The 25985-nt window shown below is 41.8% G+C and overlaps 2 protein-coding genes and 1 non-coding gene across 3 annotated transcripts; 2 read left to right on the top strand and 1 right to left on the bottom strand.

The window, feature by feature from the left end:
* Nucleotides 1–3251: 3251 nt before the first annotated feature.
* Nucleotides 3252–21186, bottom strand: st8sia5 (ST8 alpha-N-acetyl-neuraminide alpha-2,8-sialyltransferase 5). Its single transcript, XM_061802178.1, has 10 exons — nucleotides 20879–21186; nucleotides 19104–19417; nucleotides 13543–13650; nucleotides 13133–13228; nucleotides 9831–9923; nucleotides 8410–8496; nucleotides 7046–7190; nucleotides 5509–5621; nucleotides 3894–3986; nucleotides 3252–3766 (listed from the first exon to the last, which is right to left on the bottom strand). Exons 2-10 carry the CDS (start codon nucleotides 19247–19249, stop codon nucleotides 3304–3306), a joined length of 1344 nt encoding a protein of 447 aa, XP_061658162.1. The 5' UTR covers nucleotides 19250–19417; nucleotides 20879–21186; the 3' UTR covers nucleotides 3252–3303.
* Nucleotides 21187–23009: 1823 nt separating this feature from the next.
* On the top strand, nucleotides 23010–25502 carry rpl37 (ribosomal protein L37). Its single transcript, XM_061801885.1, has 4 exons — nucleotides 23010–23147; nucleotides 23750–23885; nucleotides 23979–24063; nucleotides 25387–25502. The coding sequence occupies exons 1-4, from the start codon at nucleotides 23145–23147 to the stop codon at nucleotides 25454–25456; spliced, it is 294 nt and encodes a 97-aa protein (XP_061657869.1). The 5' UTR covers nucleotides 23010–23144; the 3' UTR covers nucleotides 25457–25502.
* Nucleotides 23594–23672, top strand: LOC133491307 (small nucleolar RNA SNORD72). The gene has a single exon (XR_009792387.1). It is a non-coding gene; the product is annotated as a small nucleolar RNA SNORD72 (small nucleolar RNA).
* Nucleotides 25503–25985: the final 483 nt, after the last annotated feature.

Genomic DNA, 25985 nt, shown 5'->3' with positions numbered 1-25985 from the left:
ATGAACTGAGTCTGAAATTTGCCGCAAACGGGTCATGTAGCCCTTCAAACGATCGGTGCTCACGAAGTAACCCTCAGCCACGAAAAGGTAGCTGAGTCCTGATCCACAGTTTCCAAATCCTCTACTTTTGAGACTTTTGTCCCAGCCTGGTTTGTTTTACACTGCTCATGATTAGAGTGTAAGTTGAAATGATTAGGTACAGGAAAAACTGAGAAAAATGACACTGATTAGGTGTGTTGCATTTGTATGAACTCCAATGGCAGCCAAATGCCCCCATTAGGCTGATTGCTGCCACCCGACACCTCAAGTCGATCTTCTTGGGCAGCGTTTACTCGTAGTAGTACTCGTAGATACTTTATTGTTGCCGTCAAACACGTTGCCAAGGAATTTCAATATATTGGCAGCGCTCAAAGAACGTCCAGTCCAGTTTTTGGCTCTGCCCTCACACATTTACTGTGCATGATGATGGCAAGGTTTTAATATGGGTGTGTTGGAAATTCTTAGTTTATTATTTGATTTGGATGTCAAAATGTCTAAAATGTACTGTAAATAAAAATATTATGTAAGTAAGTTAGCCGGAAACATTGGCCTCACAGTTCTAAGGTCCAGGGTTCGATCCCGGGCCCGCCTGTGTTTAGTTTGCATGTTCTCCCCCGTGCCTGCGTGGGTTTTCTCCGGGCACTCCGGTTTTCCTCCCACATTCCAAAAACATGCAACATTTATTGGACACTCTAAATTGCCCCAAGGTGTGATTGTTCGTGCGGCTGTTTGTCTCCATGTGCCCTCCGATTGGCTGGCGACCAGTTCAAGGGTGTACCCCGCCTCCTGCCCGTTGACAGCTGGGGTAGGCTCCGGCACTCCCCCCGCGACCCTCGTGAGGATAAGCGGCAAAGAAAATGGATAGTTTAATAAGCTGTATGTAACTACCATCTTTTCACCCATCACAAAGTCTATCAACTGATATTTATTTTGACTAATTAATGTATTGTTTACTTATTTAAAGTGAACTATTTGTAACTTCCAGCTACAGTTTACATACATATATATATATATATATATATATATATATAATAATTAAAAAAAATATATATATAATGAGCAACTTTTCCCCTTGATTTTTAAAAAATATTTCTTGAATAGGACATTTCAATAATGTCGGGTTTAATTGCTGATAAATCAGGTTTTATTTCATTGTTATGGTTTATTCATACATGTTGGTCCACTTTCTACTGGCAGTTCAGCAATAATAATAATCATAATAATAATAGAGAACATTGTACAAGGAAGGCAAAAAAAAAAAAATCCAAACCAGTTTATTTACAAACATGAGTTTACAGAGCCAAGCACTTTTTCTTTTTGTTCACGCCTTCTCTCAACTCGTATTTCGACCGCAAATTGCGGCGTCACGTCGGCCCACTCCGGCGGCCGAATCCGACAGAACCGCCAGAGCCGGAAATGACCTCGCACCCGGTAGTCGGACAATCTCTCGGACGAAAAAGGTTTTCTGTGAGTGTAAACGCAATTCGGTGAGCGCTTAAAGCAGGCACGCACACACACAAACGAACGAAAAAAAAAAATAGCTTTTGAGAGCACATCGTGCGCGACAAGTATGTGGAGCGAAGCGGGACGACGTGCGGTGGGTCTTAAACCGGGCCAACGCGTCCTTTGATTATTCTGACGGACAAACGTCGGCAATGCACGTGACAGTTTGCATATCGGAGTTTGTGATGTCATAAGGCAGCGTGGCGTAAAACGTGAGAAGCGAAACACGGCGATCATCATCACCTTAAATTAAGTGCTGTGTTCATGTTCAAAATGTTAATGATCCATTTTTCTATCTATCGTTCAGTTGTTAACGTTCCCCTTTTGCCGCTTGGGCCCGCTACACTCGAGAGAGCTAAAACCTTTGAACTTCCAGAACCCGCCGGACCGAGGCCGATGGATGCGTCGAAAAGCAATACGCAACGTATGCGGGGGAGCGTTATCGTCAATCAAATCAAAGAAAATAAAATCTCATTTATGTATCTCATTACGCACCCTAAGCACATTTCCCGATAAGGCCACTGGAAACGGGCCAATTTAAAAATTTTCTCCCTGTCAACTGTTTTGTTTAAAAAAGTACAGTAGATGACCAGGTGCTGCTTTTTTTTTTTTTTTTAAATATTTGAAAACACTTTTTTTTTTTTTTTTAACCCAGATACATGTTTTCAGGCTTTTTTTTTTATACACAAACATGGAAAGCTGCCACGCCGTAGAAAAGAACAAATCTGTTCAGCGGAGCCACTAGAAAACATCACGAGTACAACAACAACATCAAGAAAAGGAGCACATGGAAACCACAGTGGAAAAAAACAAGCCCGCAGTGTGGCCGGAGAGCTTTTAATTGCTCTGGAAATGTCGCCCGGTAGAGCCACAAAACGTCAGTGGAGCCCCCAAAGTCTTCCTCAGCTCAGTGACAATCAAACACGTTGCTTTTTTTTTGGCTTTTTTTTTTTTTGTGATGCCATCACAAGAAAAAAAAAAGTGTGATCTGTGACTTTAAAAATTCCTGGTGAATTAAAAAAAAAAAAAAGATTTACCAAATAAAAAAAATAATCAATGGGAAATGGAAACTATTTTGTTTATTAATTGATTAGAATATCTAAAAAAATGTAAAAATAATTGCTATGAATTAAAATGTATAACATGTTAGAATATTTTAGTAAATAAAATGATTTGTTTAATGCTGTAATGTGTAATTAAATATTTAAATGATGTGTTACTGAATTAAAGCTTTTGCATTTTATTTTCATTAAAAATGTAATATAAGATTGTAATTTGTGTTTTTTTTATATTGTATTTTTATATTTATATTGTAATTTGTATTACAATATAATATAGAATTGTTATTGCAATTATTTTAAATATATTTCCAAATAATTGTACTTCAGTTTTTACAAATAAAAGTAAACAATATGTTACAATATTATAACAAATATATTTTGTATTTACTAGAATATTGTAGCATCAACTAAATAGTTGGAATAAATACTGTAATAAATTAAAAAATATATATAATACTAGAACATATTAAACTGTCCATAGAATTATTAAATGATAATTCAATATTATAAAATATAGTAAATGCATTAATCTCAGTTGAATACAATTATGTTTGAAAAATAAAAAACGAATGAAAAACATGGGAACATTTTTTGAACAAAAAAAAAAAAAAAAAAAAACGAAACAAAAAACGACATTCCACTTTGGAGGTTCCACTGGCGAGAGATTTAAAACCTCAACTTCCGGGGAACACGCCCGCGTTCACGTGCACGGGCCCGTGTGCACGTGCACGATGCCGCGGGCGTGCATGTGGATGAAGTTGAAGATCTCGTGCGGCATGGCGTGGAAGCCCGGCCTGGGCTTGACGTTGTCGTAGTAGTGGTGCGTGATGAAGATGCCCGACGGGTTCATGGGGAAGGCCCAGAAGCCGTAGAGGTGCACCTCCTCGCACATCTCCAGGGCGGCGGTGACCAGCATCAGGCCGCTGCTCAGGCGCTTGGCCCTCACGCCCTGCACCGCCCAGAACCGCTGCACGTTGAGCAGGTACTGCGGGTGGAAGAAGAAGACGCCCCGCTGCGAGTCAAAGTCGTCCAGCATGTACTTGACCCGGAAGGACACGTCCGTGTTGCGCGTGTTGTAGAACGCCGGGAGGACCACGGACGAGTTCTCGTAGTTGAGGAGGACGTCGTAAAAGGGGCGCCGCCATTTCTCCAGCTTCTGGAACCTGTGGCCGGTGTCGGGGTGGGGTGGGGTGGGGGGGGGGGGGGGGGGGTCAGGACAACGTGTGCAATTTTTAAAAAGTGTGGAGAAGCACAACAGGCAGAATTGGACTTTGGGAAGATTTACGGTACCTCTCGGTGATGATGCTGGGATTTATCGTGACCAGATCCGTTTTTGTGCCGACATCTGCCGAATATTTCTCACTGATGGGCGGTATGTTGCATCTACAACAAAAGAAAGCAGTCAACATGACGGGACAAGTTTTTTATAAGAGCCACATTGGTGATTAAAAAAATTAATAATTTTGTTTTCATTATTGTCTTTAAAGGTCTTATACCACCAAATCGGCAAGATAATTTGGCTTGAAAATGGCCAGGATGCCCTTTTTCCAACCATTCAAGTGAGTTAAAACAAATATATATCTCATTAATATTCAACAGGTTAACAAACTTTGCTCTGATTGAATCTGTGATCATCTCAGTTTAAATATGGAAACCGATTTGAAGGGGATTTTCTCTTTCTGTTCAAGACTACTTTTTTGTGCCTATCCCACTATTTTCTATTTTTATTTTTTTTTTTTTTTTATTTTTTTTATTTTATTTTATTTTTTTCTATTTTCATTTTTCTACTGTGCAAAGTGGTACTGATCATAGTGTTGTTTCTTTTTCAACCAACATTTTTTTTCTTTTACAAAATCAACCCAAAATATTTTGGGTTTTTTTTACAATTACATGTTTTTTTTAAATAATTTCATAAGATATAAATTCATTATGGATTATACCATTTTAGTTATGTGATTTGACAAGCTTTTTTTTTATTTGCCAAAATTTCTTTTTCCTTTTCATTTTAAAAAAATCGACCCAAAATATTTTAGGGTTTTTTGTAATTAAAAAAATATTTTAAAAAATAATTTCTTAATATATAAATGAATTACAGATTATACTATTTTAGTTATGTAATTTGATGAGCTTTATTTTATTTGCCTTTTTTTTGTTTAATTTTTAAAAATTCACCCAAAATATTTTGGGGTTTTTTGTAATTAAAAAAATATTTAAAAAAAATTTCTTAATATATAAATGAATTATAGATTATAATATTTTAGTTATATGATTTGACAAGCTTTTTTTTATTTGCCCCCAAAAATTTTTGTTTAATTTTAGAAAAATCAACCCCAAATATTTTGGGTTTTTTGTAATTAAATAAACACTTTTTTTTTATTCGCCAAAAGGCACATCTCTATCAATCCCCTCATTTAAATTAAAGTTTTTGAAATCCGTATAAATGATCTCTCTACCGCTGAAGATCTCTGCAATTCAGACTTGAGCGAAATTAGACTTTTGCTCACATATTAACATAATTTTATGTCAAATGTGCGTACAAACTATCTAATATTTTCCCCTACTTTTCTAGTGCTGTATGTGGTTTCCATATGAAGTGACAATCACCTTTTACTTTTCAGAATTTATTGCTGGTTCACTTTAGGACAGCTTAAAATATTAAACGCCAGCTGGAAACCGAGATTTCAGCGCAGCCAGGGCGCTAACAATAGAATGTGACAAACGGGCCCGCGGCGGGATCCGGCGGATTGCCAGCCGTCGGCTCCGCGATGAAAACCTGCCATTGTTACACTGAGGACGGGAAACTTTTAATTGGAAAACGTTTTATCGGCGGAAACTGCGCGACATACGTGGGGGAGATAAAACTGGAAATGCAAACATGAAACGGAAACACAATTTTCTTTCCTACCGGAACACAAAATCTGCTGAGTCAATGTCCTTCCCGCAGTGGCTGTTCTTGATGATGCCGCCGTTCCCGATCACGGCGCATTTCTTGTACTGGGATTTAGAATACGGCATATCCTAAAAGGCAGAAGTGGTAAAAGTACTCACACTCAAAGTATCGGTAGGTAAAGTGGAGGTGTAAACAGCTCTAAATTTAGAATTTGTGTAGCTCAAACAATTGGAAAATGGAGGAGATATTAAATAATTCAGTCAAGCTGCTTTTGAGAGGAGACCGTACAAGCAGATTTGCAAAAAACCCGACATGAAAAAGCGCGGAGGTGCGCAGCGCTCCATGGACGGACTTTTCAGGACCCAACAATACGGGAGAGAGTGGGAAAAATCGGACCCGTGGCAGAATTCCAAGGCGGAAACAACTCCTGACCCAGGATTTAAGGGCTCGACTCGAAAGAAAAAACACTGGAAAGATTCCCAAGAATTTTGAGAGAATATTCGATGGTCTGATGAAACAAAAGCTGAATTATTTGGAAGGTGTGTCATGCCCACACAAAACCATTCTGTCATGCTCCTGGCATCCTGCCCAGGATGGGGGTGGCACACACCTGCACCTTGTTTCGGCTGATTACGTCCGGTACTTAGAGGACCCGGTGACGACTGGTCCTCCGCCAGATCGTTGAGGTTCGTGCCCCGTTCCAGCACCCCCGTATCTCTGATCGTTTTCCTGTGTGTACCGACCTCCGCCTGTTCTCCGACCGACCCTGTAAGCCTGACTCCTTTGACACTTCTGCCTTCCTTGATCGATCTCACACGTACCGACTCCTGCCTGCCCGCTGATCTGCTCTCTATACCCGACATCCTGATTACCGCTGCTATACTTGACTGGCTGCCCGATCCCCGACCTTGGATTAATAAACGTTTTTCCCGAATTACCTCTGCGTCTTCCGAGTCCTGCATTTGGGTCCACCCTCTGTTCCGATGGCTGGTGATCCATTCAGATGTTCCACCCAAATTGGATACCCGTGGGGCGCCGCCCCCTCAACATCTGTCTTTGCACGCCCCTGCTTAACTAGTATGTGGCTTTGTTTTGTTGTTCAGAACAGACGGCAAATTTATCCATTTTTCTTTGTCGCTTATGCTCACAAGGGTCGGGGGGAGTGCTGTCGGCGAGAAGGAGGCGCGGGGTACACCCTGAACTGGTCGCCAGCCAATCGCAGGCCACATGAAGACAAACAGCCGCACTATTGGGGCAATTTAGAGTGTTCAATTCACGTTGCATGATTTTGGGACGTGCGAGGAAACCGGAGTTCCCGGAGAAAACCCACGCAGGCACGTGAGAAACATGCAAACTCCACACAAGCGGGGACGGGCTCAAACCCGGGTCCTCAGAACTGTGAGGCCAACGCTTTACAAGCCATTTTTAACACCATACGCTGAAAAAAAAAAAAATCATACACACAAGTAACGTACCAATCCACAGTACAGAAATGAAGTATTACGCGCCGAATAGGAGTTTTAAAGCCGCATTCATGATAGCTGGGACTCACGTCTGGGAACATCTTGAAGACCTCGGTGGTGATGGGGAGGATGCCGCTGGTGTCCACCTCGTAGCGCAGCTTGGTCCCGGCGGGGGTGTTCCTCTTGGTGGTGAACAGGAAGGACGGAGCGTTGCAGCAGCGAGACAGCGACATCCTGGGACGGACCCAAAAATCATGAGCGGAAATGGACAAAAAGGTTGCTTTCAAGTCCCACCGGACAAAATGGAGGCATCAAACTATTGCTTTCATGGTAAAGAACAACTGATCTAAAAAAAAAAAAAAAAAAAAAAAAGACTGGATAGCGCAGGCACATCGAGCGGTATGTCGATTGGTTGAAGCCAGTTGCCGCCATCTTGGTACTCCCAAAATGTGCGCCGGACATGGTTTACAGATTGGATTATGGCGGGGTTTTCCCCCCTCAAAGTTTGCCACGTAGAATTAAAACTGGTCATGTGAGCTTGACATTTTTTTTCAGTTCTGGGAACATGAAGGATTTTTAATTCGACTTGGTAAGCCAATAAAATGCTAAGTGCAAAGGAAAGACATAGAACACCGTGACTAGCAAGAAACCTCGTATATTACCTAGGGCCCGATTTCCACTACATGTTAATTTTTCCCAAAATATGCTGTGAAGCACTATCATCATAAGATAGCAAAAAACTTAAGCATCTTTTTCGTCATAAAAACATTCAATTTCAAATCAATATAGACATATTTTTAGAAATGAGGACTCGCAATGGGAAAATACATGCTAAATGTATTGTTCATTTGTTGGCTCTGCGCCGTCTGATTTCAGACAAAGTTTAAACTTGTTTCCTCGCATTTGAAAATCAAATTCAATTTGCTGAGTTCGGTATTTTGAAATTCATCAAAAATTAGACAGAAAATGTTATCTTGTTTATCCACTGATGAAGTTTGGGAAAATATTCACATCACTTTTTCACAAAAAACCGTCGGCCTATAAAGGTGAAGCAGAGAGTGGACAACAACAACCGTAAATAAAACTTTGTTCGAGTGAATTAAGTTCATCAGAAAATTTTAAAAAAAAACCTTTACAAACAAACTTTAACAGTGTCAAAGTAAATCTTTCTAACGTACCTGTAGAATGTTTTCTCACAGCCACGAAACTGGCGATTAACGCAGTTTGGGAGTATCAAGATGGCGGATGCCGACTTCAGTTTTGGTGGCCAATGAGCCATCCAGTCATTTTTTTTTTAGATCAGATTAAAGAACAGTAGGGAATTGCTTGTTTGTTTGCAAAAAAAAAAAAAAAAAAACACAGTAGAGGAGTGACTGTTGCATGCCGTAAAGCTTCACCGGCGTTGGCCTCAGTTTTTTTTTTGTTTGTTTTTTTTTGCGGAGGCGATGCTTACTTGAAGTTGCTGGTCTCCTCCTTGCTCTGCTCCCACTTACACACCTGCAGGTTGCGCCATCTCTCAAACAGATCGGAGGTTTTCACCCTGGCAGACAGGCACAAAGACTTGCGCAATGAAGACCGATTATTCTTTCTACAAAAGGCGGTAAATCAAACAACACCAGGCGAATGTTATTAAAACGTCGGCAACAGACAAAGGCTGAGGGGGTGGAGAGCAAAAAAAAAAAAATGTAAGCATCATAATGTCAGCGATTACTCTTGCGAAAATGGCGGCTTTATCTCGTGCAGCCGTGAATAGATCGCCCTTGAACCGACATTTCCTGGGAGACAGTTTTGAAGCTATTGGCTCGCGGCGTGTAAAACAATATACGGAACTGGACGGTGGCGCTTGACAGAGGAAGTGGGAAAGACGGCTCATTCCGGAGTAATGCGAATCTTTTCGAATGTACCCTGGCGCAAATTATGTGCCATTTTTACAAAAAAGAACATTCGTTGTATATATTTACATATACAGTACAACCTCGGTTCTCGACCGCAATCCGTTCCAGAAGGTGGTCCGAGAACCGATTTGTTCGAAAACCGAATTGATATTTCCCACGTCTGCATTCGGAGGTTGCGTTATAATAATAACAACAACGCGCGTCGTGGGTCAGCTGGTCGGGCCCCGCGCGATGTCTTATTTCCGGGTTTTGTCGCAGGCGTCCGAGTATCGATTTCAGTTCGAAAACAGACGCAAAAAAATGTCAAAATTTTCGTTCCAAAACCGATTTCTTCGAGAACGGAGACATTCGCAAACCGAGTATTCAATGTTTAGCTGAATAGATTGTCGATTTTCTACACTAGCTTGCTATGTTTTCCATTTTAAGACAATCTTCTCAACCCCGTTGACTTTCAGATGTTATTCCGCATATTTTTGGACAGAAAAGAAATTCATTTGGATCTTCTCGGACACGTGTGGTACATTTTAGTGACATTTGCTTGTGATGCAGTACTTTGACAGACCGCCAGTTCAAAGACTGCTACATTAGCTTGTCTCGCTAGCAGCCGAATTGTGATTCAAATCATTCTATACTTTTGCGTAATAGAGTGACGTTCTGTACTCCCGGTAGAACTTCTGCTGGTGCTGATCAACTTTCTGTCATTGGATGCAATATGCTGAATATTGTGAATTTTTATTTTAGTTGACGTAGACGCAGACCGCTACATTAGCTTTAAGCTAGCATTAGCTTATAAATTGTGATCAAAAGGGAAATTATTATACAAATACCATGTATGTTTTGCATCATTTTTATTTTATTCTATACCTTGTGTGACCTTTAATGATAATTTGTTCCTGTTGACAGAATTATTGGTGCGTTCAACGCCGTTAATCGACACTCGTCACGTTCATTTCCCGAAACAAATCTCGAAAACACTCACATCGTCAGGACTTTGACGTCCATAATCTCCTGTCTGAGCTCTTTGCATGTTGTCGAGTTGTACGCAAAGGGCCCGGCGTAGTTTCCCAAATACCTGGAGGGATAATCGATACACAGTCACTGGAACAAGTGCCAGACAGGTCAAGTTAGTCGGTGGAGAAAATAGTGTACTGGGTAAAAAAGGGGGAAGGATATTGAGCTCACTCGATAAAATGAAGATTTATTTTGTGGTTTATATGTGCGGATTTATTCAAAACAGTGATAATAGAGATTTTTGGTCTTGTGAATATGATTATGGAAGTGTGACGGTTTAATTGGTGTATGCATCGCAGTAACTCTTAAATAATGTGACACTTATAAGCTTGTTTTTTTTTCAGTAGTACCGACACACTTGCAGCTTTTTGTATTATATGCTCCCTGCTCCAGCTACGGTACTTATATGGCGATTTACAGTCAAATGTTAAAAGGTAGTCAGTTTTTGGGCCCGAAAAAGAACAATTAAAAAAATAAATTAAAAAGTGTTGGTATTAAAACATGTTAAAATTTTGTTTTTAAAGTGTGGGGGTCGGGGGGTGTTTAAGCGACAGGATTTTTGATCGAATTACATTCGCAGAATGAACTGGATAGATGGATGACATTGCTGCAACATGTCATATGTGAGTGTGCATGGAGGGAAAATATGATGGGAGATTTGCGGAGGGGTCGGGGGGGGGGGGGGTAAAAAAACACAAGGAGGGAGGGGGGGATGCATTGAAAAGAACAAGATGCAGGGTCGAATATCACACAAATCAACAGTGACACTGGCTTGTCTGCATCCACCGGATGATGCATTCCAAGGAGAGAGTCGATCTGGAATCGTTCATTTTTATCGACTATATGCGACTATTGCGGTTAACAGGAAAGTTGGCAAAATGGCTGCTTTCAACCAAAAATGACTAACTTCCTGTTCTTTATCATTTGTACTGTCCTGATAAGCATGAGCACTAAAAGACGCTGTGGGGCCGAAACTCCGTATGTCCAATTATGGTGAATTTCATATTTTTTCACAGATTACTACTAATCCCCACGTGAGCTGTTATTTTTTTGCAAATTATTGACCAATTCAAAGTGGGGAAAATATCTTGTCACCAAATTTGTGAACATTCTTGGACAGTTTAGCTGACTGAGACTCAGAATTATATCGCCTCAAGATTAAAGACTGTAAGTTTTTTGTTTTGTTTTTTTTTTTTGGAGAAAAGTGAAAATACTTACATTGAATATATGAATGTTGTTAAAATAGCTGTGATGCTGCCTATGTAAGGAAGTCTGTCAGCCACGAAGGTTACTCTGTATGTCTTCTTTTCCTTTTGGCTTGTCCCGTGAGGGGTCGCCACAGCGTGTCATCTTTTTCTTTCCTCTCTCACAACATCCATCAATCTTTTCTTTGGTCTTCCTCTTGCTCTCTCTTCCTTGGCAGCTCCATCCTCAGCACCCTTCTACCAATATACTCACTCTCTCGCCTCTGGACTTGTCCAAACCATCGAAGTCTGCTCTCTCGGACCTTGTCTCCAAAACATCCAACTTTGGCTGTCCCTCTGATGAACTCATTTCTGATCCTATCCAACCTGCTCACTCTGAGCGAGAACCTCAACATCTTCATTTCTGCCATCTCCAGTTCTGCTTCATGTTGTCTCTTCAGTGCCACCGTCTCTAATCCGTACATCATGGCCGGCCTCACCGCTGTTTTATAGACTTTGCCCTTCATCCTGGCGGAGACTCTTCTGTCACATAGAACACCAGACACCTTCTCCTTTGACCCGTTTCGTCACTTCCTTACCACACTCTCCATTACTCTGTATTGTTGACCCCAACTATTTGAAGTCGTGCACCCTCGCCATCTCTTTACTCTTCCTCCTCCGCCCCTCTCATTCACGCACATATACTCTGTTTTACTTCGGCTGATCTTCATTCCTCTAGTGCGTGCCTCAATCTTTCTAATTGTTCCTCCGCCTGATCCCTGCTTTCACTGCAGATCACAAACATCATCTGCGAACATCATAGTCCAAGGGGATTCCAATTCTAACCTCATCAGGAAGGGGCTCAGCGCAGATCCCTGATCCAGTCCCACCTCCTCCTTAAATTCTTCTGACACACGTACGGCACATCTCACCGCTGTTCTGCTGTCCTCATACATGTCCTGTACTATTTCTAACATATTTCTCCGCCACACCAGACTTGCGCATGCAGTACCACAGTTCCTCTCTCGGTAATCTGTCATGGGCTTTCTCTAGGCCCACAAAGACACAATGTAGCTCCTTCCGACCTTCTCTGTACTTTTCCACGAGCATCCTCAAGGCAAATAATGCATCTGTGGTCCTCTTTCTCGGCATAAAACCAAACTGTTGCTCGCAGATACTTACTTCTGTCCTGAGTCTACCCTCCACTACTCTTTCCCATAACTTCATTGTGTGGCTCATCATCTTTATTCCCCTATAAGCGCTTACTCTGTATGTAGAATAAAGTAATTTCTGAATTTTATTTCCATTCTAGTCAATGATGATGTTGGCTTTGCACCAGTACTTTATATCCTTGAAAATATTAGATAATTTAACAGTGCGATGTTTGGTGATTGACGATGAAATGTTTTTCGTTGACTGTAAAGTTGTTGTGTTGGAGATGCGAGGATTCCATCCGACACCGAGAAATATGTTGATTGGAAAAACTGGTTTGTGTCAGGAGTTATTTTTTTTTTCCAGGAGGGTTGGTGGGCTCATGTTCGAGACCCCCAGAATACATAAAATTTTCACCAGGATACATGCTTTTTTTTTTTTTTAAATCATGTTGAATCCCCCAAAAAGGAATAAGGAATAACAATAAACACAGAGATGACTAAAAAGGGCCTCATCACAATTATAAATATAGTATAAAAAAATAGGGTGTTCAATCCAAGAGACAATGCAGATGTGAAGAAGGGGAGGCGCAGGGGGATGCGTGTCCACAAGGGGTCCACACTATGTACATGGCATACACACAAGAGCTGTGGCGGAACACGACACAAGGCGTTGGGGGGAAGATGGGTGCAAGATGGGACACAATGGGCGGCACATCGACCGGAAGGGCTCCGCCGGATGGTGTCGGTTCGGAGGGAGGATTCGGGGGTCAAGGGTGGACGGAATCATGCAAGAGAGCAAATCTGGAAGTGCAACCACCACACGGGGGAGGGGTGGAGGGGATAACTTGTGTACCCTTCAGACCAATGAAAAAAGAAAAGAGTCATTCTCAGGTTTCTGTGAATGTACTGGAAATGCCTTCAAACGGGCCTACCTGTGAGAGCGTTTGTTTTTCTTCTTAATATCGGCTAGGCAGGGTGCGACTATTACGGCGATCTGTGAATCTGGCTGAAAATGCTGACGGAAACATCTGTCAACATGCAGACAGGTTAGGAGTTAAAACGTGCGTCGTGGCGTCGTCCCCGCGACGTCGCCCGCGATGCTAAGAACCTGCAGACTTCATAACAGAGAATGGAGGGGGGATGGGGGGGGGGGTATAGCAAATGTGCTACGTTGTTCATCTGAGGAGTTCTGCTGCTGGGTCCAAGCATGCAAGGCTGGCTTTGAAAAGACGTGTGTGTGGGTGGGTGTGTGGGTGTTTGGTGGTTATGACCTCTCTTTATAGCTCACTCTCAAGCGCTCTCTCGAGGTGTGGTGCAGTTAGTGACGCTGGGAACAAAGTACCTTTTCCTTCCATTTCTGGCGGGCTTCAGAGATCCGTCATCCGAGAAATTAACCGGACCGCTCCAATTTCCCGTCTCGTCCCCTTTGAGTCGGCTAAACTGTTGCGCACTAGTAAGAAAATGAGTCAGTTTATTCGGGGTGATGTCCCCCTTGCGCTTTCCGAGCCGCGTAAAGAACACACACACACAAAAAAAACAACCGAATCAAAAGCGTTCACTCACAGCATAAACACGATACGCAAACAGTCACACAAACACACTTCAGGCACTGAGGTGGAGCAACTGTTTTCCTTGAGAATATTGCAAAAAAGATTGACTCAAAACATGTCCCATATACACACACTTGTGGGTATCAGGAGTGTTTTGCAAACAATCCAACCTAGTCCAACGTGTTGTTATTTGTTCTACTTGTCTCGAGTTTCAACATTGGGAATGAGGACTGTTTCAATATTTTTTTTAAATCATTCCACTGTTTATAGCCTGTCTCGCAGTGTTTGTCGATGTTGTTTTTTTTTCCAGATTTTTGCCACGTTGCGATTCTGTGCAAAAGACAAAGCGATGTCACCAGCGACAAACACGACGTGGCAATTTCCCGGCTTCGGAGGCAGGCAGTATCAGTGGCGTGTGAGAGCGGGTACTGTACTGCAAACGTTCCCTCTAATTTTTGACGTGTCTGAGCAAACACGCTGAGCCCGTGAGCGCCCCCTTTGACCACTGTGAGTAACAGCAGGGGTATGCACTGTGGTCAGATTTTAGGGTTTACATCACCATCAGAAAATTTTAATAACAATTTTGTGTCTTTGCTAACTTGCAATGAAAATGTCAACAAACAAAAAAATACATTGCTAACCAAACCAAGCTAACTATGAACTGTAAATTTGAAATGTTGCCTCAGTCTTTGTATCATTTATTTATTTTTAACCCACAATGATATCCCTGTCTGTTTTTCTTGGTGTAAAACTGAATTATTGCTTGCGGAATATCTTTAGCAACACATGTTGAAAGCTGAATGATGGGACCAAACAGCTTTAAGGTTAATGTTACGAGGTCTCCTATTTTTAAAATACAGAATTAGCTTTTTGAGCTGTGTATTGTCTCTTCTATCATCCTCTATCAGGCTGTACCAAGGTAGAACTTTAAGATTATCCACCAGCTCATCCTGCACTTTCTACTTTTGACTACAGACCAGACGTTTTTTACTCAAAAAAAGAGAAAATCTCATCCAGTTTCACCACTTTTTCTTCATTATTATTATTATTATTATTCACATACTCTGACATTCATTAAAGCAACAGCATTTCTTTTTTTTTAATTTACTTTTAACATTATTATCCAGCGTAATCATAAGCAGCATGTCTAACTCGTCTTTGCTCTACGTTGCCCGGACTGCGTTTCCAGCTAAAGCACCGGTGGTGGGCGGTGTTTGTAATTAAGAGCAGAAGGTGGCGATGTCAGGTAAACAAGAAAGTAGAATGTGTGGCATGGTGTGGTCAAGCAGCAGGTTGTTAGAGACCGCGTGCTGCCGTGTTTAAAAAAACAAAAACAAAGTCAGGCTGTGGTTCACTGCGCTGGATCAGTTTTCATGTGCACTGAGTGTGCGCTACAAGTGCGCAATTGCGCATGTGCGCAGCTTAGAGGGAACATTGCTGTACTGTAATACAGTAGTTAGGTATGTGTAATGCCTGCCCACGCATCAATAGATCAATCTTTTGTTATCTACCTGTTTCTTAAAAATGTGTCTATGAGTGCACATTTTTGGAATTCCACCAATTGCAATGTCAGCATTCTGCTAATTTACAAAACACCCCCACACAGAACTTGTCAGCTCGGCTGGCTGAAGACCCAGAGACACTGTTTAGCGATAGCCAGTAGACTATATTACGTCAAAACCCAAAATGTAAGCAGATCTGCGTTAATCTATTATTGCTTCTGACGAGCGCCACACACGTCATCGCCCAGAGATGTTTTTAGTGCAGTCGGGCGCCGGTGGCTCAGTTGGCAGGGCGAGCTGTCGACAGATCCAAGGGTAAGCGGTTTAAATCCTGGCTGCAACCGTTTGCTGTCGAAGTGTCATAGGGCAACGCACTTAACCCCAAAATGTGAATGAGAAACTTCTCAATTGCCTTATTTAGTTCAAGAAAGGAAATTAAGCACTGCGCCACCCAGGCGCCAGTTCCGTTAGGCCGGAGGCCCTGATCTGCTTAAAAAAACAGCTCCAGCCGATAAGCATAAATATTAAGCTTGTTAAATGACGGCTAATCTCTGTGTCTGGGCATTGCTAAATTTGTTCAGGCCACAAACTACGAGAACGGTAAACATGCAAATCCTTGGGGATTATTTTTTTCCTCGTCATAAGTAGTGTTTGTCATTCTTTATGATTTTTCAAATCTGTACGTGTATCCCTCGCTTAAGCGATCTGTGGCGTCCTTTCACTTCTTTTGACCCACTTGAACTCACAACACTAATCTACCGGATACAGGTTCGCATTCATGTGACATCAACATCAACACGGAAGAAAACAACCAACATTTGTGCCACTTTTCAACTAAGTATCCACGAAAAACTCGTTTTGGAGGACCTACTTGTGTGCATTATGGGATGGAGAGCGCGCCGCTGAGTACGCTCCTGTTGGAACAAAGCTTCTCTAGAGTACTTTGTAAATCAGCGTAGCACAGGGAAGCGAATGCACCCTGTGTAGTTCACTGACACCATTAATAAAGGGGAACAAAAAGGCTCGTGGCAAATGCTCTTCAATCGGCCATCTTGGATAGAAAACTCCACGCGGTTGTTTATTTCTACCGACTCGCTGGCAAAGACCAGCCCGAACTAAAAAAAGCGACTTGAGTTTGGCCCGCAGCACTTACGATCCCGCGCCTGGCCTCGAGCGACGCTAATGGGTCCTGGGAGCAGGAAGAATACTCTTAAGAGTACTCTAAACCTGACGCCTTGACAATATCCACAGACGGTTTCCTTTGATGACAAATCGCTCCTGGCGACGAAGCTGGAGGACTTGACATGCATATTTTCAACGGCAGCTCTGTTTTTAAACGACTGCTAAAAATACCGATGAGCACCGGATTTGAGTTTACACGTATGTGAAGTGATACGCATTCAATTAAATGCTTGTGTTTCATTCAGAACTTCTTTTTGTAGAATACACGTAGGTACCTAATTGCATATATCGCACACCTATAGAGCTCGTGCACGTGACGTGACCATTTTCACGGCGCCATATTGCCGGTCGAAAAGAGCTGCTCGACAGTGTGGGGGGCATTGAATCGGAGCAGAATATTCAGAATGGCCAAGACTTGTTGTGCTGTTTGTTGTTACAACAGACGAGAGAGATATTCAAAGAGGTCATTCTATGGAATACCGGCTGAAAAGACGGGAAAAGATCGATGGATTTCAGCAATTAAACGTGATGGATGGTGCCCAACCAAAGACACACGACTGTGTAGCGATCACTTCATCTCAAATAGGAATTTTTCTTCTCAATCTGAAATTACCAAGTAGTATTTATAATGCCGAGTTGGCTCATATGAGCACAATGAACAAAAACGACAGGTAGTCGTCTCCAACGTACACGGAAGCGTGTTGCGGCCACACGTTAATCTTCGGTAAACCTCTCCCCAACAGACATTTTTTTTTTAAATATGCATTGTTCTCAATTGAGTCCAATGCGTATTTAAAAAAAGAAAATAAACCGTCGGTCACGCAGAGGTTTGCGTAGGTTAACGTGTGGCTGCAACACGCTTCCGTGTACGGGGGCTGAAGCCTATCCCAGCGGTTTATTTTGTTTTTTTAAATACACGTTGGACTCATTTGAGAACAATGCATAATTTAAAAAAAAAAAAAAAAACAAACGTCTGTCGGGGAGTTGTTTTCTGAAGTTTAACGTGTGGCCGCAACACACTTCCGCGTTCACGAGCCGTCAAAACCGTCGTCTTTTTTCCCCAGTCATAGTTAATGAATGCAAGTTTGTGTAAAACCATGGGTCATTTATTTAAATATTGGTATTTGTATTGAAAAAAAATCTGAGTGGCTCCATCGCTATGTGGGATTTATTCTTGATTGAGAACAGATCCAGCAAGAAGTATTTGAATGCGTCCAGACTTTTCTTCGCTTTCAAACTCTTCCGTGTAAATCTTCCGTTTAAACGTCGACTTCAGCATTAAATATGGGTTCTCTATGCTCATTTTTCCCCGTAACCTTCATTTATTATCACCTTCTAACTGGACAAAACTCTGGGCGTTGTCCTATAAGACATATTTTTGCGTCGTTGCCAACTGACTTAGCAGTGAAGAATGTTTTTTTTTTTTACCGTGATGTGATCTGATGGCGTAGGTGCACGACCTCTAATAGTACCTAAAACTGGTGTTAAACCGTGCGTACTACAATCTGATTGCAGCATCGATCATGCGCGCGCTTTCACTTGCATACATAAACGTCAGAAAATGTTCATGTGGCTGCGCTCAAGGGCAGGATGAGAAGTTCATGACAGCCTTGACCTCTACCGCCGCCATCATAATGGGGTGATGACATCACACACACACATTTCATCCCACTCTTCACCTCTAATTTCCCTCCCGCCAAGAGTGTGTGCACACAGACCGAGGCAAAATGGCCGCCGCTGAGACCATTTGTGCCACCCCCCCCCCCCCACCCCCACAATCTGCACACCCACCACTATGTCTGTCACCCTCTCCGATGGGCCACAAGTAACGTGCAGGGTGCCTGAATTCATGAATCTCGCCATCGGGGAGGTTCTTGGATACCATGAATCCATTTTAGGAACCAGTCTGAGGGGAGTGTAGGGGGGGGGAGGGGGTGGGTTTGTTTGGGGCGGGGGGGGGGGGGGTTCCTCCTGTAAGGGACTGCAGCACATTATGTTTGCTTGAAGTAAACATAGGAGCTGTCACTTATCTGGGATGCGGTGTTATGGTAGCCCCTCATTTTTTTTGGGGGGGGGGGGTTCTTCTCAACATCTGCTCGTCTCATACTGAAATTTATGAGGCGTGTACACATGACAAATTATATTTTGTTCGGGATTCACAAAGATGTAATTCACTCGAAGGGTGGGTTGGGGTACACATGAGAAATAAACTCGATAACCGACTGATCGCTGGCGGAAAATCGTCATCACTTACACTGAGATTTGGCCTCTGCGTGTGTAAGATGTACCACCAGTCGAAGAAAGGCGCAAAATAAAAATATATATATATATATATATATAATAAGAATAAGTATAATAAGAAGAAGATAATAAATAAAGGATTAAACCAAGGGGGAAAACATTACCATACACAGGCGCAGAGGCAGCTCGTGTACGATATAAATGTGATGCTTGACCATCATCAAAAGAAATGGAAATAGTTTTTTATGCCAAAGGGGGAAGGAGGAGGAGGGAGGTAAAAAAGGATGAATGGTCAATTGCGATTGTTCTCTTCCAGCCGTTATAAAGGTTCCCCCCCTGAAGAAGACATCCATTAAACATTCAAGCAAGGACGCTTTTACCGGTTGTCATCAGCGCAAATGTGTGTCCAAGGTCGAACCGACACGTACCTCTTGATGTAGTTCTTCCCATAAAGAATCTGCTGCAACAGTGTCACCAGTCCAAAAGCGCAAATAAACATGAAACAAAGGGAGCGATTGCCGAGGATGTCTTTACCCGACGACGGGTCGGTGTATCCGATCCTGCGGCGCAGCATCCGGCGCTGCTGACGGTGACACCCGGCTCGGTGTCTCGCTCCGCCGCTGCTGCATTCAGGACTGGGAGACGCGCGGGTGTCTCGGTGGCCCAAACGGACCGCGCATCGTCCATCACCCTCCCGGTCGCCTCACTCCTTCCGAATCACGCGAAATCGCCACAGGGTCGGCTGGGGTGACATCCCCAGAGGAGGAGAGGGGAGGGGAGGCAGATGGTGCAAAGGGGGGAAATGGGGAGGAAAAAAAGCCAAAATGCAAATAATTCATAAACCTTATTGGGTGAAATAAAGCAATGCTAAAAAGAAATGAAGTTATATTCTGGTCCGGAGAAAACGCCTGCACACCTTCTGCTTCATCTCTAAATGATGCCGCGTGACTGCAATCTTGAAAGGACGATGTGCTTTTTTTTTTTTTTTTTTTTTTTTTTAAAGAAAATGGTATTTAACCACCGGCAGTCACCAGATGGCGCCCACGATCAGTTCCATGCGTGCGCGCCTTATTTTTAGCCATGGGCCAAGGTCAAATTATAGATTCGTCAAGGGTGAACTAAATGCGGAATTTTGGGATACAATAAATCAATAATGGGGAGGGAAGCGAATTGAGTTCGACATCCAAACGCATACTTATTCTGTAATTAATTAAAAGTAGATACCACTGGGGCCTCCACTCCCTGAGAAGGGTTGCGTCAGGAAGGGCATCCGGCGTAAAAATTGTGCCAAACATATATGTGCGTTCATCTGAGATGACACGCTGTGGCGACCCCGAAAGGGACAAGCCGAAAGAAACTTACTTTTACTTGAGGGGGAAAAAACGTGGTAAGTAGAAGTACAAATTAAATTCGTATATTTGTAATTAATTTGTAATACTCGTAAATTAGCAGTTTACATTTGAAAATGTAAATAATGGAAAAGATTTGTGGAAATAAAGTTTAGCATTTTGAAATTGTACCAGTTTCTCAATGGCAGGGAGAAACCATTAAAAATCTGAGTGTTTTAACTCAAGTTACTGTTACTAGTTAACAATAATCAAATATTTAAGGCGATTTGAGCAAATTACTTGTCAGAGGCGTGTATCCAACTGGCAGCCCTTGGGAAGTTTCGTTTTAAGAGATTTGGCGACCCCTGTCGTCGAATTAGGTTACTGTCGAACGCAAATATCACCCTGACCCGTTTGCTGTGTTCTTGTTCAAGACACCAAAGCCTTTTATATGATTCCCGGGTGCTACATAAGTCCCCAAATCTACCAGCTCTAAATTTTCATTTGCAATTTGTTAATGATCAAAATATTTTTAATTGATGCGAACGCTTACAACTGATGGGAATTACTTATTTGTTAAAATGTGTAGAATCTTGGGTTTTCCGGTTTAACGTTAACAGAACGTAAATATTGGACACGGTATTACAGACTGGCTCTTTCCTGCGTAACTGTAGTATTCAATTGTGTGTTTGATATAATTAAAACCATTTTCATTTTTCTCTTTTAAGCCTCTGATAAGGAGATCCCAGTTGTTTACGGAAGTGACGTCACAACAATGCTCCGATTACGTACGAAAATTATCGTTTGAAATCCGAAAGCGGTAATTTGAGAAACTGGGATATTTTGACGGTACATGTATCTTGCCGGATCCTTACTATTTGGAAGAATGGATGGGTTGACGATCCGTCTTTGTGGCCGGACATTACTTTCACCGATATATATTTTTATACCTCGTCAATACGCTCGAACAGTTCAGTCGCGATAGTCTGCAGACATACAAGTCCCTCAAAGCCTGTGAATATACGTAGAAAGTGGACACGTGCATCCCGTGTTTTATGACAACGTAGAGTAGTCACCGTATTGTTTTTATTTATTTTTATTTTTTTTCAAGACAAACCTCATCAACCATGGACGTGCTTCAAGAAATATGAGGGGACTGTATACTGTGCACACTGTACATGTATGGCAGGGTAAGGTGGTTTATTTCAATTTATTTTTGACCGTGCATGCATTTATTAGACAAAAAAATATCCAAAATATGTTAGAAATGTGGATTGATGATGATGTTATTTCAGGATACCATCTGCAATACGCCTCCTCTGACAGGGACATACACATTTTATGACGTGAAAAATTATTTAATTGAAATATTGGATTCATACTTAATTGTATATTCAACAAGGGCTTGTATTTTTATTTTTTACTCATTTTTATTATTTTTTTACATGAATAAATTTGAATATCCCTTTTTTCCTGTGTGTGATTTAACACCGTTGACTTTTTCATTTTAACCCATTCGTGGGCAGCGTCCCATTTTTGGGACATCATGATTTTCACGCATTATGTCCTCCATTTTTTTCCCTTGAAAAATATACTGTATCCTTTAATGAGCAAGGTCGTATTTTTGGGACGATCTACTAAGAAAACCCAGGTACCCTCTCGCGGGCAGCGTCCCATTTTTGTGATGAGATTATAAATGAAAAAGAAGTGTTATTTCCTTGATTGTGGCCTGTTAGGAGACTTTTATCTCAATAAGGCAAAAAATTGCCACCCTCCCCATGAATGGGTTATCATTCCAGTCTAGGTGAGGTGTGCAATCATGTGTCAAGTGGAATGCATCATACAGAAAAGAGGTATCAATTTCAACTTAAAGGGCCACTGTCATGAAATGCATGATTTTTAGTATGTTATTAATGACAAAACGGCAGCCGACATGGATCCATGCGTCTTTTCACCACAAAACATGATTTTGACGTATACAGCTTTTTGTAACTCCCGCCATGAAAATCCTCTCGAGGGATTTGTTTTCGAGAAGAAGCAGGAAATGACGTACATGACAGGAGCGCCCTCAAGTGGACTCGTTTGTTTCTATTAGTTTTACCCCCTGGAAGGTAGCTCGTTGTTCCTTCGCGTTAGCCAAAATGCCGGCTCGTTGCATTGCTGGACATTGCTTGAACACTCGGGAGGATGGATTTACCCTTCATAAGTTTGCAAGAGACCCGGTTCGTCGTGAAAAATGGATTGCACGGGTGCAGAGGACGAGAACTTTGTGGGTTCCAAATGACAGGTAGGTGTGTATACAGCTACTAAAAAAAAAACAATAGTTTGGGGCAGACCACGTAATCGGTCTCTCATAACGTTACAAAAGATCCGCGTAAGTATGACAGGCGTGCTGAATGTGTCGATGTGCACGTTGGACGGCGTTGGGCTCGCAGGCAAAGGCTGCCACGTCAGCTCGCGGACAATGCCGCACTCAGCCGCGTGCGACAACAACGCCGTAAAGTGCCCCAGCTTGGCGGTGTTCTTCATAGCGGGCGGCTATGAACAACGTCGTGAAGCGCCACGATAAGCCACTTCGGCCGCCGGCCTCCTCGGTTTGTGTTTGCAAGATCTAAGTTGACGTCCACACTCTCTCGGTTCATCTTGTAGTTTGGTCAGCTCACTAAATAACCTCTTCTTGTCACCCTGCAGCTTTGTGATGACACTTAGACAAGGGTCATGAATACCTGAGAGTAATAGAAAAATATGGAATCACTTTTTTTTATTGTAAGGGAATTAGATTTGTCCCCAAGTTCCCCTTCTTCTTGATCAAATCTTTCGAGACACAATTATATAGTTAAGGAAAAAAAAACTGAACGGTTTGTACAGCCAACTACTACACACGATATAACCATTGTACTAAAATGCAAAGACTTTCATTCATCAAAACCGAAAATTAAATGTATAATCTTGCAATCAATGATCGCACTCCCTGACAACTGTTGCGTTTAATTGGCTTTCTGCCTACCGGAAGTTCTCGACCTATCGAGCTAATTTGAACGAGGGGACTCTTTTCGCTGTGACACAGAAAACAAGCACGGATGTAATTTGAGAGGACGCCGGCTTCTCTTCCGGTCTCTTTCCCTCGGCCCCTGTGCGAAAATGGTAAGGTGGCAATGCTTTTCGGATGAAATCTGGAGACATCTTGAAACTGTGTCGTCCATCTTGTGCAAATCACGAATATATAGTTCTCAACCACGCTCAGCTACTCTTCGAAAGACGTATTTTTATATATCTAAAGTTTGATTTGGAAAATTTTAGCTCTTTATTGTGGAAGTCGCTAGCTAGCTCGTTAGCATTGACATTCGGGCGACACTATCCGTTTAAAGTGGAATAAAATCCATTTGTGTAACGTCATCGTTTTCAATGTGTGTTTTAAAATGTGCTGTTTAACGCCCCCCTCTTGTGTTAGTGACTCATTCATTAGAATGTCTCCGAAAGGTTCCTTAAAAAAAAATACGTGTCAAGCTATCCACCTCTAGAAGCACCAACCAAGGGCTAAATGAGTGGCCAAGATGTACTGTGTTAAGTTGCGTTTAAGTCTTTGCAAAGTCTTGTCAATGATGTTCTAAAATGTCTGAACCAATGACTATTGTGTGATTCAAACATTTGTACTACCTGAGACAAGACCCCCAGAGCTATAGTGGAAGTAAGGCGCTTGTTGCTGGTGTCTGTTGCCATTTCAATTTTAATATCTTATCTTCCAGACGAAGGGAACATCCTCTTTCGGTAAGCGCAGGAACAAGACTCACACGCTGTGCCGTCGTTGTGGCTCCAAAGCCTACCACCTGCAGAAGTCGTCCTGCGGCAAGTGTGGCTACCCTCAGAAACGCAAGAGAAAGTGTAAGTTGACGTTTTCGCCTTCCCTGGCGGTCGTACTCTGCCTCATTGAAATAAACGAGAGATTTGAAAGAAATGTATTTTTGCCTGTCCTAGACAACTGGAGCGCAAAGGCCAAGCGGAGGAACACCACTGGCACCGGTCGTCTGAGGCATCTCAAGGTCGTCTACCGTAGATTCAGGTAAGTAACACTTTTCGAAGAGAGATATCAGCTACTTGAGTATTTTTGTCATCATTGTTAATGGTTGAGATCCCCCAACCAATTACAATTTCCTATATTAGGTTTAAGATAAAAAAAAAAAAAAAAAGCACAAACTATGATCCCTAAACTGTCAAGAGTCTCCAGTTTTCACAAATAACTCAGGCTCCTGCAAAGCTTCTGTCCAGATCTATCATGTCAACTTACTTCCTTGAGACTGATTTCTAGATAGATGGTGTTTTGGCTCCCAACTTTCATGTTAAGAGTATTGTATAAAGGACACAAAAAAATCCTAATAGCTGTTTTATTTACAAATAACAGGCTAAAACTTGGCCAGGAGGATCCGGAAACCAGAAATATGCAGAGCATTGAAGTTAAAATTTTACTTTGAATGTATAAATGAGTATTAAAAACCTCAATTTGATTGGGTGCAGTGCCCCAAGTTGCCTCAATGTGTAACCTTTTTTACGGCTGCTATTATTCAGCGTCACCTGTAAAGCTGATGATACCATGTGGTGAACAAAGAGCTCAACATAGTACAATATAAAAATGTTTAAAAAAAAAAAAAAAGTGGTGAAAGTGAAGTATATTTGCAAAATGCACTTGTTTTAAGGCCCTCTGTCTTGCCTCCGAATGCCCGGCATTCCCTGCAGTCGAATAAATCAACAGTCAAAACCACCATTTGAGGCTATTGGTAAATATAAATATCGTCCCGATGACGTCGTTTCTGAAGGCCTTTAAAGGGAAGCTGTCGTCTTGAAATATCAGGTCACATCGCTGCCTGTTCCTCCAAAAGTAACCAAACATTTGGCCTCTGTGAGTGAAGGCTTGGGGATGAAATGTCTGAATGAATGAAATCAGCGGTGGCCTCAAAGTCTGATGCAAGTCCAAGCATCACAAGAGCAGATTTGCATGAACTGAAGCACAGGTGCAACAATTGATCCATAAATAGTCGACTGCTGAAGCTCAACTGTAAATTTTCTCAGCTTCTCTAGTTCATGAAAGCAGGCTGTCTTTGTAAGACTTTTTAAAACGTATACTTTCAAAACTGTGATGTACATATTTGCCTATTTTCTGACACGTGACACACCTAACCAGTAAATGAACCATAATCAATACATCTTTGGCTTTTATGTAGTGTTCATTTGAAATAATGTCCTAACAGATTAATTGAAAATAATCCTAGATTATTAAAGTAATCATAAATTGCACAATCGAAGATCACATTCAAACACCGTGGAAACATAATTTAATGTATTCTGGAACTTGTCTGAACTGTGTGCCATCTTTTTTGAAATTTTCCAGGAATGGCTTCCGGGAAGGTACCACCCCCAAGCCCAGACGTGCTGCGGTGGCCGCTTCCAGCTCCTCCTAAAAGACACATTTTTGTTTGAATAAATGTGACCAATAGACAAAGATCATTCTTGTTGTCCTTCCGGGTGCATTTTTTTTTAATTTTCTTTTTAAAAAGAGTTTACAGTTCTAGAGCAAGAGCACATGTTCTCTCTCTTTTAACATATGAAGATAATAAATATTTACAGAAAACTTTGTGTAAGGCTATCAAGTAGCATCTACAAAGTCAACTAAAAATAACATTGTGCAAATCAAATGTGCAAGTGTCCAGGTTCACTGGCTTCTGGATATAATCATCAACAACAAAGTCTAAATATTTAGGGAAAATCAAAACAATCTTCCACGGTGACATGAGGTAGTAATTTGGATTAGATTTTTTTTTTTTTATTTCCCCCCCCATTCCCCGCATCAGCGGGAAAATGCGGCCATTTTTCCCGTAAACGTTTATTTGGCCCACCTTGGAGGAGTGTCGGAAAAGTTGAGCTTCGGGAAGTTTAATGGTTGTGCTACTTTTTTTTTTTTTTTTTATGCTTTTATTTTGGATTTGAATG

The sequence above is a fragment of the Syngnathoides biaculeatus genome, chromosome 17, assembly GCF_019802595.1.
Source record: "Syngnathoides biaculeatus isolate LvHL_M chromosome 17, ASM1980259v1, whole genome shotgun sequence".
NCBI lineage: Eukaryota > Metazoa > Chordata > Actinopteri > Syngnathiformes > Syngnathidae > Syngnathoides > Syngnathoides biaculeatus.
Note: the sequence above shows the minus strand (reverse complement) of the source record. Positions and strands in the feature narration are given on the sequence as shown.

Bases quoted from the DNA above. Each gene is read 5' to 3' on its own strand.
- rpl37 (XM_061801885.1), top strand. The intron at 23,886-23,978 runs GTAAGTTGACGT...TGCCTGTCCTAG, and splicing joins TCAGAAACGCAAGAGAAAGT to ACAACTGGAGCGCAAAGGCC. The intron at 24,064-25,386 runs GTAAGTAACACT...GAAATTTTCCAG, and splicing joins GTCGTCTACCGTAGATTCAG to GAATGGCTTCCGGGAAGGTA.
- st8sia5 (XM_061802178.1), bottom strand. From the start codon at position 19,249: ATGCTGCGCCGCAGGATCGGATACACCGACCCGTCGTCGGGTAAAGAC. The intron at 13,229-13,542 runs GTACTTTGTTCC...GCATGTTGACAG, and splicing joins GCCAGAAATGGAAGGAAAAG to ATGTTTCCGTCAGCATTTTC. The intron at 8,497-9,830 runs GTGAGTGTTTTC...CCTGTCTGCCAG, and splicing joins GACGTCAAAGTCCTGACGAT to GGTGAAAACCTCCGATCTGT.